Source organism: Onychostruthus taczanowskii, unplaced genomic scaffold, assembly GCF_017590055.1.
Source record: "Onychostruthus taczanowskii isolate IOZ18803 unplaced genomic scaffold, ASM1759005v1 scaffold96, whole genome shotgun sequence".
In the NCBI taxonomy this organism is placed as follows: Eukaryota; Metazoa; Chordata; class Aves; order Passeriformes; family Passeridae; genus Onychostruthus; species Onychostruthus taczanowskii.
The window spans coordinates 946,797-962,672 of NW_024507657.1; the positions used below are offsets into that span (position 1 = coordinate 946,797).

General features: G+C 42.4%; 1 protein-coding gene across 2 annotated transcripts in view; it reads right to left on the reverse strand.

The window, feature by feature from the left end:
- KANK1 (KN motif and ankyrin repeat domains 1) overlaps window positions 1-15,876 on the reverse strand; it is a 130,107-nt gene that overhangs the window by 40,319 nt on the left and 73,912 nt on the right. For both annotated transcript variants that reach the window (XM_041426912.1, XM_041426914.1), the window contains exon 3: window positions 9,434-9,550. In XM_041426912.1, the coding sequence (XP_041282846.1) occupies window positions 9,434-9,470 (37 nt within the window). In that variant the 5' untranslated portion in view covers window positions 9,471-9,550. The remainder of the gene's footprint in view (window positions 1-9,433; window positions 9,551-15,876) is intronic.

A 15,876-nucleotide genomic window follows, 5' to 3' on the forward strand; every position in this document is an offset into this window, starting at 1 on the left:
AGGCCAAACAACCCCAGCTCCATCAGCTTCTCCTTAAATGACTTGTGTTCCAGACCATTCCCCAGCTCCACTGCCCTTGTCTGGTCTCCCTCCAGCACTGCTGTATCCTTCCTGGAGTAGGTGGCCCAGAACTGAGCACAGGATTTGAGGTGTGGCCTCCCCAGTGCTGAGTACAGGGGACAATCCCTGCCCTGCTCCTGCTGGCCACACTATTGCTGGTGCAGGCCAGGATGCCATTGGCCTTCTTGGCCACCTGGGCACTGCTGGCTCATGTTCAGCTGCTGTCAGCAGCACCCCCAGCTCCTTTTCCTGTGGGCAGCTTTGCAGCCACTCTGCCCCAGCCTGTGGCACTGCCTGGGGTTGCTGTGACCCAAGGGCAGGAGCCAGCACTGGCCTTGTTGGACCTCACACCTCAGGCCTTGGCCCATGATCCAGCCTGTCCAGATCCCTCTGCAGAGCCTTCCTGCCCTCCAGCAGATCAACACTCCTGCTGGAGTTGTTGTTGCCTCTAAACTGTGTGAGAGAAACAGTGTCAAAAGCCTTAGTTAGCCTAGGTTGAAACATCCACAACTGTTTCCTCATCCAGTAAGAAAGTCACCTTGTCGGAGAAGGAGATAGGTCAGCTTACCAGGACCTGCCTACTGGGATCCATGGGCAAGAATACATGTCCTGTTAATGTGCCATGTGACCGATAAACTGATAAACAGTGTATGCAGTACATCACACAGTAGCAGGATTGATGATGGACAGTAAAGCTGGACTGGATGAGGAAATGCTACATACAATTTCACAGAGAGATATCTCTCCTGCTGCTGTGGTGGTGACTTGTTCTGTGGGCTGAGACGGTGTGGCTGAGCCACATTTATGTTTTCAGAGTTGTAGTCTTACAACTTTTCTCTGTAAAGGGACAGATAAGTAATTTTCTCCAAACTGTCAACGTTGCTTTTTCCACAGCACTGAAAATGGGTTGTGAGGAAGCATAGGCAGAAGAAGGTTGGGTATCACCTACACTCTTCAGGGTACAGACTTGGAGAAGTCCCTTTGCATCCCTGGAGAGAACTGGGGTGAAATCAAGCACTGGAAAAAGGCAATGAGTATTAGGGAGCAAAAAGGGAAGGTCAGGTGTCCTGGATGGCAGACACACTGTTTGAGGGAGGGAAAGGGAATAGGACTGTAACTAATGATGATGAGGGAGAATGCTGAAAGTCTAAGGGGTGATGCAGTGGATGCACAGCCATGCAAGCACACTTGGGTCCTGACAATCTTAAAAGCTATGTAACAGCCATCTGTCTCCACATACAGAAAACAGACAAAAGGAGTGGAAGATAAGAAAATGCTTCTAGACAGGAATGCCTTTTTAACTTCATAACTTACGATATGGAAAAAGATATCTAAAATTAGGAATCACAGTTCTGCTGAAGGGAGGGGAGAAGAGGGACGGGGGAGAAAGGACTTAGGTATAGACTTACTGAAGTAAAAAAACCCTGGTGATATTTGTAAGTCCTTGAAACCTGACTGCCCTGATCTTGCCTTTATGCTTGTGTCATATGCAAATATTAGTCCACTTTTTTCAACCATGCGCTTCACTTTATTTTCTTGCACTGTACTGGTTTTTTTTGAAAGCTGCACATTTTAGATTTACGACAGGAGTGTAGCTGAAGTGCTAAAAATTGACCTATTTACTAGTATTAGACCTGAAATTCCAGTAACAGCAGCAGAGTTGCACAAGTGTTTCTTTTCTATTGCTTGATCTGCAAACCATATGACAGTGCTCCAGGCAGAGAGGTTGATGGTGTGAAGCAAGGGTAGGGAGGGGGCTAGGAATACACCAACATGCCCCTCAGCAGTAAGAGGCAACTCCAGACAAGGGATGTCTGGTTTACATAGGGAATACAGTCTGCTCCCAATTATCAGGTAATTTGATCCTCATCCTAATCTGACCAAACCTCCAAACCCAGATATTAAAAAGTCTGTGTCCCCTGTCTTCCCCCCTGCCCCCCCCCCCAACTTTCAAAGAAATACAGAAGGGCAAAAATATCAGACAGACCCTTATATGTTGAAGGAAATCAACATATTGTTATGAAGAAAAAAGATACAGGAAAATATTAATTTTAAAAAGAGGAAACAGTTACATAAAACATTAATTACAGTGCAGGATAACTAGGGAGGAGACACTGGGCAAAATAAAGAGATGGATTGTGAGAAGGGGTAAGGATCACATTACCTTCTCCTACAGGTAGGAAGGTTTTGCAAAAGGTAGGGAAGGACAGACAGAAAACATGAAAGAGTACGACTAGATTGCACACTCACCTACTTCTCCCAGCGTCTGGGCATTTATTGTTGTCAAAGTCTGCGTGAAGAGTCAGAAGAAAATTCTCAAGAGACTGAGAATATGCTCTAAAGAGTTTTAGAGAGATAGGGAGCAGGACAGCCCTTTTTGGATCTGGTTGATCTGCTAATTCCCCCCAGACACACCAACTTATATCCCAAAGCAGCAGTCAACCACTGCTTTCTGCCAATGTAGGAAGTGTAATTTCTGGATGAAATCAGAGGAGAGAATGGCAGAAATAAAAAGAGGAGGATGAACACAAGCATGCTGCTGTCCCAAAGCTCAGAGCTGGTTACACTGGGACATCCTAGCAGGAATAGTACTCTGATACCAAGGGGAGTCATATTACCAGAGGAAGGAAATGGAGATACAGCAGCAATGCCAACGTGTGAAGTCCAAGTGCTCCCTCAGCCCTTAAAAGTGCTCTGAAAACATGATACAGGAAGGGCTGCCCTTCTGTCATCTTTAATACAAAGCCCTTACAAATGGCTCGAAAGAGGGGGAGGAGAGAGGTGGCCACTACAAGAAGCTTCTCAAGGACTTCTACTCCAGCAGTAACCCTTTTGTAAGCATCATGTCTAAATGCAGGCACTCACATGTTTACAAACAGACGAACAAGCAACTGTCATCAGGCTATTTTCATCCAAGTAATTTTCCTGAGGGACCATATCCTTTTAAAGAGAACAAAATATCTTCCCTTCCCACAGGGAGGAGATTCATATGCATTATTCATTAACTGTTTTCTGCAGAACAATCTGGAAAGTAGGGAATACTGTAGAATAGGTTTGGGGAAAATTTACCGAGTAGTGTGTCTTGTAAGTGGGGAAAGGCAGACAATGAAGAGAGGATAATTTTTCAAGTCTGGAAAAAGTTTATTCTTGGTGTTTTTCCTGTGACATGTGCCTGTCCTGTTTCTGGTCCTTGCTCCTTACCCTCACCCTTGCTGCCATGAGACAGTGCAAAGCAGTGACTTCCACCACGAGAACTTGGGGGTTTTATCACTGTTAATCTCTATTTCAGTAAGGCTGCATGGTACCACAAACAGCAACACATGCCTGACGAGTCCGTAGAAAACTTTAAAATAAAAGATGAGCACCCTTAGCTGCCTCCCAGGGTGTAAAGGGCATGTATTTCCACAGGGAGCAGCAACAGGCCACATGAGAACATCCAGGTGCTGCCCACACAAGTGATTCGCAACATCCCAGAGAGGGAAAGCCTGCATTGCTCCATGAGTAAGCTTCCATAAGAGAGAAAGAACACAGTCCTCTGCCTAGGTGAGATGTAAGAATCTGGGCATCTGCAGAAGGTAATCCAGAAAAAGACACAGCTGCAGTAATCTCTGACAAAAAAGACAGATCAATTAAACCTGTTCTTTTTCCCAAGGCCACTTTGGCCTCCTGCAGAGCATCAGCATCTGCATGTCATTGTTTTGTGTCTTGGGCCATCTTTTTCCCACCACATGCAATTTCCATTTCTAAGGACTGGGCTACCCAGGGCAGACTCCTATGTCCCCAGACTTTCAATGATACTGCATTTATTTTATCCTTTGTAACTTCTTCCTGACCCCTACCTTTCCACCAAAATCCAGAATCAGACCTGTAGCATGTTCTTTGGGCAACAAGTTCTGAGTAAAAGAAGACGTGTGGTCCCTGGCCCTCTGCAGTCTCATAAAGGCCTTTAACTTGGGCAAATATAAGTGAATTTTTAAGCTTTCTGTTGCAGAGGCAAATGCATCCTTGGATTACAGTCATCAATTAGCAGTTGCAGAAGCAATTATTAATTCAAGTAAAAAGATGGCATTCCCTGTGAGATCACGTGCTTCAGCTCCAGCTATCTGTCCCTAAGGCAGATCTGGCATCAGTGAATGTACTACAGCATACTGATGAAAATTTTGATACGATTTGTGATAGAGATTATGTGAAATCACTGGAGGCTCACTCACCCTTCTCCCCATAGATTTCAGGGTCCCACCCTAGCTTGTTTTTAAATAGTGGGCACCACCAGAGTGACTCACAAGATCACTTGTGGGTGAGGCAGGAGCTGGATCCCAGTGACAGCTATCTGCCCATCCCAAAAGCTCAAGACTGCAGGCCAGTGGAGCAGGCTCTCCTGATGGCAAGAGCCTTTCACCAGCTACTAAAACACACACTTGGCCATACACCCATCTCCATTAATTCTGAAAATTATTGGAAACAGTCTTGGAGCAGGGAGCATGGTAGGGGAGGAATAGGTTTAAATAGTCTGTCATCACACAGTCCTGACTCAAACAAATTTTCCTTGCATGACTGATTAAGTAAAAAGACAAACTCTCCTGAATCCTGGTCACTTGCATCTGCTAAACGAAGTAAACTCAGAGGCTGCTGAGCACAGAGCTTGGTGTGCCAGTAGCACTGCAGCCATACCACAGTGACAGCCACTGTGCAGGAAGCAGTGAGGGTGGCTGGGCTCCCAGGGCAGGCACCTGCACTACTCAGGAAGAAAGGCTCCAGCAGATGGACTACTACCTGGCAATCAAACACTTTCAAAGCTAACTCATTTAGGTCAGTAAGTTCCCAGCTGGATGGTCTGTAATGAAGAATGGTGGATATTCTCCTAAAGTTAGTCACAGTGGTAATGTTCTGGTGCACACTTTCTGCTTAGACTATATTTACATCTTAAGGCTAGAAATAATGCAAAATTCTGTGCATATTACCTAAAATTAATGAGGAAAATTAAATCAAAGGAGAGACTGTAAATCAAATAATACAGTAACTGAAAGAAAAGTGTGTCTGCAAATCTTTGGTAAGAGTTGTTACAAATCAATGCAAAGGACATGTGTGATAAAAACATTTGCTCTAAGTAAATGTTTTATTTACTGGCCTCAATTTAAAGGGTTAATAAGTTAACTGGGGTTTTCATAATACTTTTCAACAGTTGCTTAAGCATTTATATACCAGCAGATGGAAAACACATTTATTAAACATTTGGTCTTTGAGTCATGATGACGTTAGTATCTCAAACATTAATTCAGGCAGCAGCTTTTCGTAATGGCCTCATTCTCTGACTAACTGGTGTATAGTTATAACTTCATGTAGGAGTTAAGAAAACTGCTCAGATACAAAGAAAATCTGACCAGAAGCCCACAGTGTAGGTGTGCACATACAAAATAACTAGAGGATGCCAGGCTGCTGCAGAGAAAACATAGAGGTCCAGATATGATTTGTATTTCTCAACAAAGCACCTGTGGTCCCACAGCCCTGGCTTGCTGCAAGGAAAGGAGGTGAATGCCCAGACCAGCTGCAAGTGAAAAGAGTACCCTGGGAGGAAAGACACTTGACAACCGCAGACTGGCTGTCCCAGCACCAGTTCCTTGCTTTACAGGTGCCAGGAGACTAACAGTAAAGATGATGTTCAGCTGCTGCAATGCCACTGCTTTAAGAACTGTGCAGGAATCTAAAGCATTGAGCAGAGTTAAACATGCAGGTCAACAGTTCAAATTAATATGTGCAGAATGCTGTATGTAGAGAAGTACGTTAAAAATGGAGTGGGAAGACATGGAAACATAAGTCCGTACACTAGACTGAGGAGAAGGCAGAGACAAAAGGGAGGAAACAGAAAAGAGCAGGGAAATCTCTGACCCTATGTACAGAAAATAATATGCATTTGCTTTACAGCAAAAGTAAAGAAAGGGCTTGTGCAATAAACAGCCTTGCTATACTGACCCCTGCAGCCCATCCTACTCAAAAAAAATGGAAATGCTTTTTTATGTCTGTTAAGAAACGACTAACAGTTCTACAGTCTCAGGACATAGAGAATGAGGTGCTTAGGGAAGTCAAATAAAACATGTTTTTTATTATGGTTAGTGACAAAACCAGTTTTTAGTCCTTTATCTTTTCTAAATCAGTCTCGTATGTTTGTTTTGCTGCTTCCTTGTTTTCCACATCAGAATAAATAGAATTAGACTGGAAGTTTATTTCACGCAGTGCCTTTCAGAGCATGTGTTTTGAAAAGAAAGTTTTCACAAAGAGGTTGCTAGTGAACGGAATGAAAATCCATCCAGAGCTATTTCCAAACTGCCCTGTAAGTTTTCTGCTCATGCACTGGGCTTTTTGCAGCAGACTGAAAGACATTTCTACAGATATCACTACAGAAATGTTAGCAGAGCCTTATTAAATAGATGAATTATGCATCAGTCCTAGCAAGCACAGAAGCTAACAATTACTGGAAGTTTCACCCAGCAGTTAATGGAGACACTAATACTATTTAGAGAAACAATCACCTCATTTATTTTTTCTTGTACTATGCAAAGAGAAATTAATTTGTATCATGTACCAAACCAACTGCAGACTCCCAATAGCTCCCCACAGACTGAGGGTACTTCCCAGCTCCTGAGGCAGCTTCTTGGATGACTGCACAGCATGCTCTGGACTTGCACTACATTCCTTAACCCTGGTGAGTTTACTGGACTGAGCAGTGAGCTCGAATGCCACTAGGGAAGAGTCTAAACAGTTATCCAGAACTTATAACTAAACACTATCCAGCAGCTCATAAAATACAGCAAATTTTTCTGCGAGCACTAATTTATTTAGCTGTTCAGAGCAGACAGCACAGCTTTGACAACCTAGTCCAAAATCAGTAAGAAGTCACTTCCAAATTGGATAAAAAAGAACAAATAAGCTTGCAGCCAAAGAAACACAGACCTCTGTGCAATGAAACTGTGAACAGATAATAAAATTTTGAAGTCAGCAGCAAACAAACTATTGACAAACAGTACTGAAGCATAAATCACAGACTCTGTCATTTATTCACCACATTTAAGGTTAATGTCTTTACTGAGATAGGCAAGAGACGGAGAAACTTATGATAGGTGCTTTCATTATAAAGTCATCACTTGCTTTGTAGTTTATCTCCTATACACACTCACTAAAATATTTACAGCAAATCTACTTCCCATAAATATCCCTTAAAAAAAAAATCTCTATACAAATGCAAAATAGCTAGATCCTTTCCTGGAAACAAGTTCCAAACTCAAGCATTCCTCTACAGATTTCATCTGCAGCAGCTGCAGTCCATATAAGCTTGTACACTGAAAAAAAATTATTGAAATAGCACATAGGCATAATTATTTGATAGTGCAAGTACTCACATTCTCGAGTTAACCAAAGCAAACCACTGCTTGCTTCTTAGTCACTTCATACTTGAATGAAGCTGAACATGTGGTCAGACTTGCCAAAATATTCAAGTAACATAAATGCGGCTTAGTAGTCCCTAACAAGTCTTTCTAGTTCTTTTTCCTGCTGCTGATTGATTCAGAGGGCGCAGAAAACACCACCCCTGAAGTTTGTCTTTCCACTTGTAGAGCTCCATGCAATTAAGAAACTTGCTTCAATACGTCCAACGCCCAGATCAGTTCCTGCTCATCCAAAGGCATTCTCTCCCAGGCAGCATAGCAGCACAACAAATCACAGGTATTTGCCTCCCAATATTTTGTCTATTATGAACTGCTGAGGATTTGGAGACACGGGCGTACATAGCTGCATGTTAGAACACCGGCCTCAAGGGTTTGCAAAGCCAACAAGTCCTGACAGTATCTGCAAAATGTTGTCCAATTTAGTTCTGAATTAAATGCTTGTAATTTATTACAGCATCTTTCTACGAATAAGGGAACAAACAGCTTTATCCAGCAAGAAGCCTGGTTTGCATAACAATCCTGAAACTAAAACTTCATCTTTCAATAACTACATTTAGCATTTAGCTTCTTTTAGACTTACACATCAGCCCACCAACTTTTTCAACAGACAATTCTACTGAAGGGAGAAAAAAGATTAGTAAAGCAATCAGTAACACTCCATGCACAATTTTTCTTTCCTTGTAAGCAGAGGAGATTTTTCCACATGACTTAAGTTAAAGGCATATTACAAATAAAAGTCAAGTTACATGGGGGGCTTTAGGCAGCAAACAGCTACAGTTAAGTCACACACCAGAGGTTTTGCAGTCCACCTTCTCAAAAGGATTACTGAAGATTACAAAAGGATATGGTTTCTATCTTAAAGAATATACTTCTAATTATATAAAAATGGGGTGGGGGAAGGGAATAGAAATATTTTATCTCAGCAGTCTCAAGATTTAACAACATTGGTAAATTTAATCTTAAATCAACAACATATAATAGTAATTCCAAAGATTTTATTCAACTTTCACTAGCCTTTAAAAAACACTTCTTGTTTTGAGTAAACTGCACATAGTTTCTGTGCATAAACTATGCACATAAACTCCATATCCTGCACACAAAATGCTTTAATCCCATGCTCTAATTAGAATAATTCTACAGTGAGCACAGTGAGCAATCCACAAACTCCTGCCATGCACTTGACATTTTCCGTGTAATCCTACTGTAACAGCCTCAGCTTTAGTGGGCTAAAACTGTGTTTGTGCAGTGATCAGAAGAGGAAAATATTGACATAACCACAGGAGGCACACTACTGCTGTGCTGTTACCAGTTGTTCTGAAATTTCTGCCCCCTCCTGACCTGCCAGCCCTCTTCAGCAACCTTTGAACGTGCCAAGCAATCTATACCATGGAGTATCACATCACCAAAACAGACAGTTCAGGAAGTTCTTAAAAATAAAAAAGTTAACACCTCTTCAGGATATTGCTTGAGAAATGTTTTTATGCTTTGCGGAGAAGCAAGCAACAAAAATTAGATTGATCAGTAAGGGTGACCAGGAAGGGCTGGGGACTTGATGCATTAAGAGCTGGTTAATCTCACAAATTATTACAGACTCAGTGTAACAGCCACATGATTCGCAGCAAAGCCCTAGGCCTCCCAGAGTCTAAAGTAAACCCCTCTAGGTCCTTGAGAGAAGAGGACACTGCATGCTGAATGACTGATGCCAGCCCTTAAGTCTTCCCAAACTACTTTGCACACTATAAATATTTAAAAGATTATTGAGGTGGGGATGGGGGTGGGGGGGGTGGGGGGGGGCGGCAGAAAAGATGGGCTCTGATCTACCAGGAAACTGTTTTTCAGTCCTTAAACTGCCATTACTTCCTTTTCCTGCTCGCACAATGTAAGAATTCTTTTAATTAATAATCCAAAGGGGGAAAGCGTTCCCGTTCAGTTACCTGTAGCACTGTCGTTAGTATTTGCTGGGTAGGCCATGTTTGCTCAGTGACACGTCCACAGCTAGGCTGTTTGGTGTCATGCAAATGCCATGCATCAAGTCCAACCAGACATGCAACCTGGAACAAACAAGTAAAAAGCAGTTAAAAACATGTAGTTTTAAGAAGTTAGGTACATTAAGCAGTAGGCATTTCTGACTGTTTAAAGTTTCATCTTCAATGCAAACTTTAGCCCAGCAGCAGCATGCTTCTCTTAAATCAGCATCCAAGCTATCACAAACCCCAAGGGTGTCCAAGTGACTGAAGCTGAACTGAGGTTCTCTGACAACCTCCGGATCTGTTGTCAGTGAGGATGCAACCAACTGGATCTGCAATTGGCCTTGGTTTTTCTGGCCTGCCCTCAACGTTTTTGCATCTGGTCTCTAAACGCCCCTGTACCACTGCAGATTCCTCATTTGCAGGCATGTGTATAAAGTTTTAGATTACCTAACATCATAGGAGGGCAGGGTTAGAGGATTTTTTAGGTGAAGAGCACCTACAGAAGCACTGTACCAGCGAGCACTTTCTGAGCTCAGATGTCCCGCTGGCGAGGTGAGGGCAGAACCCTCAGATGCAGCCAGATCAGGCATCTCTGCCTGACAAACCCAGACACCAACAGTACGGTATGGAAGCCAGCAGGGTGGGGGCACCAGAGGTGGCACAGACGCTGTCAGGAATGGTGCTCATCTGGCTACAGGACCTCTCCACTGCAAGTTCCAGCAGCAATGGGTTCTCTGGGTGTTATGTTTTCTTCCAACCCACACATGGGAGATTGAACCAATAAGCATGATTTGCCTGAAGCTCAGGCTGCAGGTACAGAAAAAGGGCACTGTCCTCTTGGGTAGGTGGCTGCTGAGATGAAGCCAAATGAGAAGCAGAGGCCAAATCAGCAGCAGTTCTGTGGTTTGCTGGCTGGCTCAGCAAAGCCAGAATTGTTGGCTCTGCAGTAGGGCTCCTGTTTCTTCTTCCTTGCCCACTTTCAGTTCAGGAGGGAGCCTGGTCACAACTCTCGTCTTCAGGGCAGAAGATCTGACTCATCTGGGGCTGCAGAGATGCCTCTTCCTGAGTCTGCTTTGAGTTTTCTACAATCCAAACAGCATTTTATTTTGTTGACTCAGATGGGTGGAGCTTAGGCACATGAAGAACACGCTGCTTTGCTGACCCCCAACTCCTCAAGAAACTAGTCACATTTTTCCAATTATATTTGATTTAGCTCTGACAGTATGTCCACACAAGTATTTAAAAGCTAAGCAGATTAGCAAAGTAAAAGAAAGTCAAGAAATTAATGAGTGCAGGCACCATGTGAATTTGAGTCAGAGATACTGACTGACAGAGAAGCTGGCTGTCTTTAAAATCTGACGGAGCTCCATCATACAAGCTAATACAGCTTTGCTTTCTCCTTCAAGAACACAAATACCTTCATTTTTAGTACAATCCTGGTATCCATTTTCCAAGAATACAGAAAGAGCTTCATTGCAATTCCTCCTCCCCTAGCTCTGCCTTATACACTGACATTTACCATCTCTTGTTCAGTGGAGGGCAGAGCATGAAGCTGCTATAAAGATTGAATAAGTGGAATGCTATGAACAGCAATATAAGGCAGGAGTCCAATACAGGCCATGATGCACAGAGGTCCATCACAAGATTCCAGGCCTAGTGATATTTATAAAATTTCTGAAACAATGAAGCATGGCAGAAAAGAAAAAAAAAAAACCCAACCCCCCCCCCCCCCAAAAAAAAACAAAAACAAACAAACAAACAAACAAAAAAACAACAACAACAACAACAAAAATTGTACATCAAGGGGGAAAAAAACCAACCAAACAAAAAAATAAAAAAAAACAACCCCAACCTGTTGCTGGCAGAGTTTGCAGCTGGGACAGAAGTTTTAGATCTGTGAGCTTTTACGAACATATTAACTACTTCCTTTCAAACAGGGAGATTTTAATGCTTCACTCCTGCCTCTGCTTGCTATAAGGATATAAAGTTATGCTTTAAGCTGAAGGCAGGTAATTTTTACTGAGTCACAGTGAATGCTTATTGAAAAATTATCACCAGCCTCCATGTGAAGTTCAGGATGTGTCCTGAAGCTCAGGACAGCCACTGTCTCAGGGCAGGCTGCACTTAGCAAGGTATCAACCTCTTTCATTGCAACCAAGGGTAAAGAAAACTGAACTTATTTACCCACTTCTAATTTGTATAGCATAGCTCTGTGCTGTCTCAGTAGCACAGTAACAACAGGTATGCTTCCCTGCTTTCATTACATACACTGTACAAGGGGAAACCTGAGAGCACAGCATGCACCCAGGGATGGGTATGGACGGGTGGGAGGGGATCCTGGGATGGGGAGACATTTCTTTCAGGTGCAGTGCAGTCCCAAATAGGAATGGGTCAACCACAAAAATGAGGCCCCACTGTGGCGTGCCTCATCATAGGTTTAAAAGTAAAATCTCTTATAGTTACCATTCGCAGGCACAAATGAGATGAGAGCTTCCCAATAGCATGAAACAAATGTAATTGAGGTGAGAATTGACACAAAGTTAATAAAAATAGTGCTGAAAATCTAAACAAGGCCTGAGATCTCCATTTTGTTGTGGCTTGAAGAGATGAAATTGACCTGGTAGAAACTGCCTTGTGAGTATGCTTCTGCCAATTTGAAAGCTGTGCACGTTCAAGTACCTCAAGCAAACTCACTTGCTGCTTCTGAGCTTAAATAATAAAATAATTCAGGAAGCAAATTTAGTCCAACAGATAGAAGAAAATTTAAAAAAAAAGAAAGAAAACCATAAAATATAATAATTTGTTAGCTAAGTGAAATAATTGATTCCTGTGTTTTTTGGTATGGTAGGGTAATTTATGGGTTTTTTTTGTTCTGTTTTTTGCTTGTTTGTTTTATAATAAATGTAGCAGGAATTGAAAATCTGTGTATTAAACAGCTCTTCAAGTACAGAAGGTATCTGATCTAGCTCAACAAACTCATAGAAGTAGGGAATTTTGCTAAAATGCGGTTTGAGCCATACATCGGGAACTGAATTCCTGAAATTGCACCAACACATACATGGATCATTCTTAGAATGGTGCCACATGTGATTCCCCAGCTGCACACACCCCAGAAGCTGCATTTGGACACAAGTCTCTCATGTGGGTGAGGCGCAGCAAAACACCAGAGACCAGCTAGAACACAGAGAGGAGGAAAACCAGTCTCCTCTACAGAAAAGCATATTCTCCGGCAGAGACATCTTAACACAAGAAAATTTGTTGAGGAGCTTGTATATTCCATCCCAGGTCTTCAACTCTTTTCCTATGTGTTTTTACATGCTCAACCCATGCTTGCCTGTGAATACTGTGATTTACAGATCCTAGGGCAAATGCAAAACAAGCAGAGACTAGCTGTATGAAGAGTTATTGCTCAATGAAGCAGTTGTTAAAAGTGTTTTGCATTAGATATTCAAACTCTCTTCTGCCCTGAGGTTCAATAGCAGAAACCTTAAACACACATGATCCTCAGTTTCTACAAACATTCATGACACTCCAGCTTTTACAGGTTTTTCCAGAATGGCAATTTTTTAGGCAGAACATAAAGCCTATGTCTTAATCCTGTTCAAGTCACAAGGGAAAGGAACCTTGCTTCTCTCTTGTGCTGCATCTTGCTAGGTCACTGGCACCTATTCTGGTGTTTCAGCACCAGAAGTATCTGAGTACGTATAGATCAGTTCTGACATCCATCCACACAGCAGAACTACAGAAATGCAGAAGCCTCTAGAGGTACAGACCTTGCAGAAAATCCAGGCTTGCACTTCAGTCTGATGCTTGCAGGAGACACTTAAGATAGAAAACAGTTGAGGTTTGGTCTAAGAGCAGCTGTAGAACAGCATGTCAGCAACACAGTAATTAGAAGAGAAATATAACTCAGCTCTAAACCCAGAAAAGCAGTCCTGAAAGTTCTCCTGTCCAGGGCTGAGGTCACATGTGGAAATGGTGATGGGCACACACTGGTTTGTGGGATTCAAGGAAACAGATTCTGGCTTCCCAGGCAAGGAGGCTTTAGGCGTATATGTAGCTTTTTTCTCATGGCGCAGACACACAGACTCTTAAGAGCAAACAACCACATCAACCACTCCAAGCAAGCTCCAGATCAGCACCATATTTTGAACTACTCACAGGGTGAATGTGGTTCAGATAGTACAACTCTGTTGTTTAAGACCTGAATTAAAAGTGGGAGCCCTGTAGGTCAGAACTGTAAAGGATCCAAGGGTATGGGCTCCCAATTGTTCAGATGGATGTAGTCAGGGAATGGTTCCAGGAGAAAAACCAGCTCTGCAATCCTATCCAGCAAGTGCAAAGTGGTGATTAAATAGGTCTAGGGTAGAACGGTTTGACAGAGCAAGCCAACCCATGAGATGCAATACTCAAGAAGAACTGGTACTGCTCCATTCCTGCTATACATTAGTGCAACAAGACTTCTGCCTGAGACTTCCCTCTCACATGTGGGTCGTCCTTGCAGTAGAACTTGCCCAGTTTCATTCTGCAAGACACTGATATCATTTGCAAAGAAGAGACAAGATATATGCAAAACCCATCTGAAAACACAGATGGTAATTTCTCTAACTGCAAGAAGAAATTGGCACTGGAAATCCCTCCTGCTCAGCTAGAGTGGCAAGCACTTTTCGAACTTGTGCTTCTCTACAGGAAACAGGAATGTCTGCAACCTATGTGTACTAAGTATGCCAGGTGCAATTTAAATGAAGCAAGGTCTGAAGCCAACAACAGCAAAAGAGAAAGTATGTGGGGAGTTGCTCTGTGGTTGGTATCTATCCTGGGATAATGACTGTATCTCACTGATACTTTCTTTTCAATCTTACCCCTACCTTGGTTGTGTTTTTCTTATCTTTATGTTTATCAAAATGAGCGGCCAATAAACTGAAAGGCAATATTTGTAAGGGAGAAATATCTTTTTTTTAAATACATGCTACTTTAGAATTAAAAGCAAAAACCAAGCAAGAATGCAGGCATATAAGGATTTTTTTTCAGGTCAGACACAGAGTGATCAACCTTGAGATAAGGGTAAACTGTGAATGATTTTAAATTTCACTTAATTATTTAATCACGTAACAATTCACCCATTCATATACTTTCTAGAGCAAATGTCTTTCTAATGTTGCATCCAAATCACAAGCAAAATTATGCAAGCTGCTGTTCAAATCTCACTAACTGAACAAAATAAATCAGTAGCTAGGCCACCCTAAAATGCAGAACCAAAAATCCCTGGGACCAGTGTTTCCTGCCGCTCCTCTCAGGCAGCAGTCAGTTGTGCTTCAGTCTCTCCATCACAAGACAGAAACTATTATTACTATATGCAGTATGACAGCTAATTCATTTTGGACGATACTTAAGCAGTCAATCAAAAGAAGTCTCCTCTCACTATGTCGTTGGGTTTTTTTTTCTGCAGAATCTGCAGTATGACAAGACCAAAAGAAGCCTTGTAAATCCTTTCAACAAGCAGCTTAATTAAAAAGATATGGCTACGGTCAGCATGAATTTACCTGCCTGCCTTCCTCACTCCCTCCACTTATAGCAGTGGTCTGTAAAAAGGTCTTTCTTTACAGCAGAGCTCCAGGCAATAGCTGAGCTAAGCTCTGTTAAGAAGAGAGTGATGGCTCAGAAACTCTGGGACCTGAGTCAGCAAGCTAAAGAAAAGAACAGTCAGAGTGCTCCTACCCAGGGCAAATGCTTCCCTTCTGACAACAACAACAACAAAATATCAGACTCAACTCTAAGCTTTGTTGCTTTTGAACCTCAAAGACTGAGCTAATGCCACGTCAGGCTCCAATTCTCAAGCTGTGTTGGAAATAACCATAAGTCAGTTTCATGGGGATTCCCTCATTGTCTTCTCCCCCAGCACCTTCCTTAAGGAGACTTGCATCAAGCTTGTCTGCCCACCTTGTTATTGCTGCAAGCAGAGAATAAATGTACAACCTTCAGTAAGGTAGGGGTCTGAGGGGTTTTCTTCTACATACTTGAAAATGGTCTTCTCATCTCCTGACTGAGCTTCTGCTTCACTCTTCCAAGCCACCTACCCACAGCTCAGGAACGGGGCTTTACTGGGCAGCTTTCAGTATAGAAAATGCCTCAGAAAATGGATATATATGAAAATATTTCAAAGGTACTTGGTCCTTCTGGCTATTTGAACTATCCCACAAATTTACTGAATTTCTGCAAGTACTGCTTTGTCACATTTACTAGCAATAGCAGAAATGGTCTACCATCAGCTGCTGGGTTTTAGTTTCCCTTCCGCATGGAGTTATCCCAGTTGTGTCTGGAAGATCCAAAAGAGAAATCAGCCATTTTACATAAGCCACTCAGTGACTTTCCAGGACAGGAAAAAGAAACAGTAAAAGTTTCTGGAT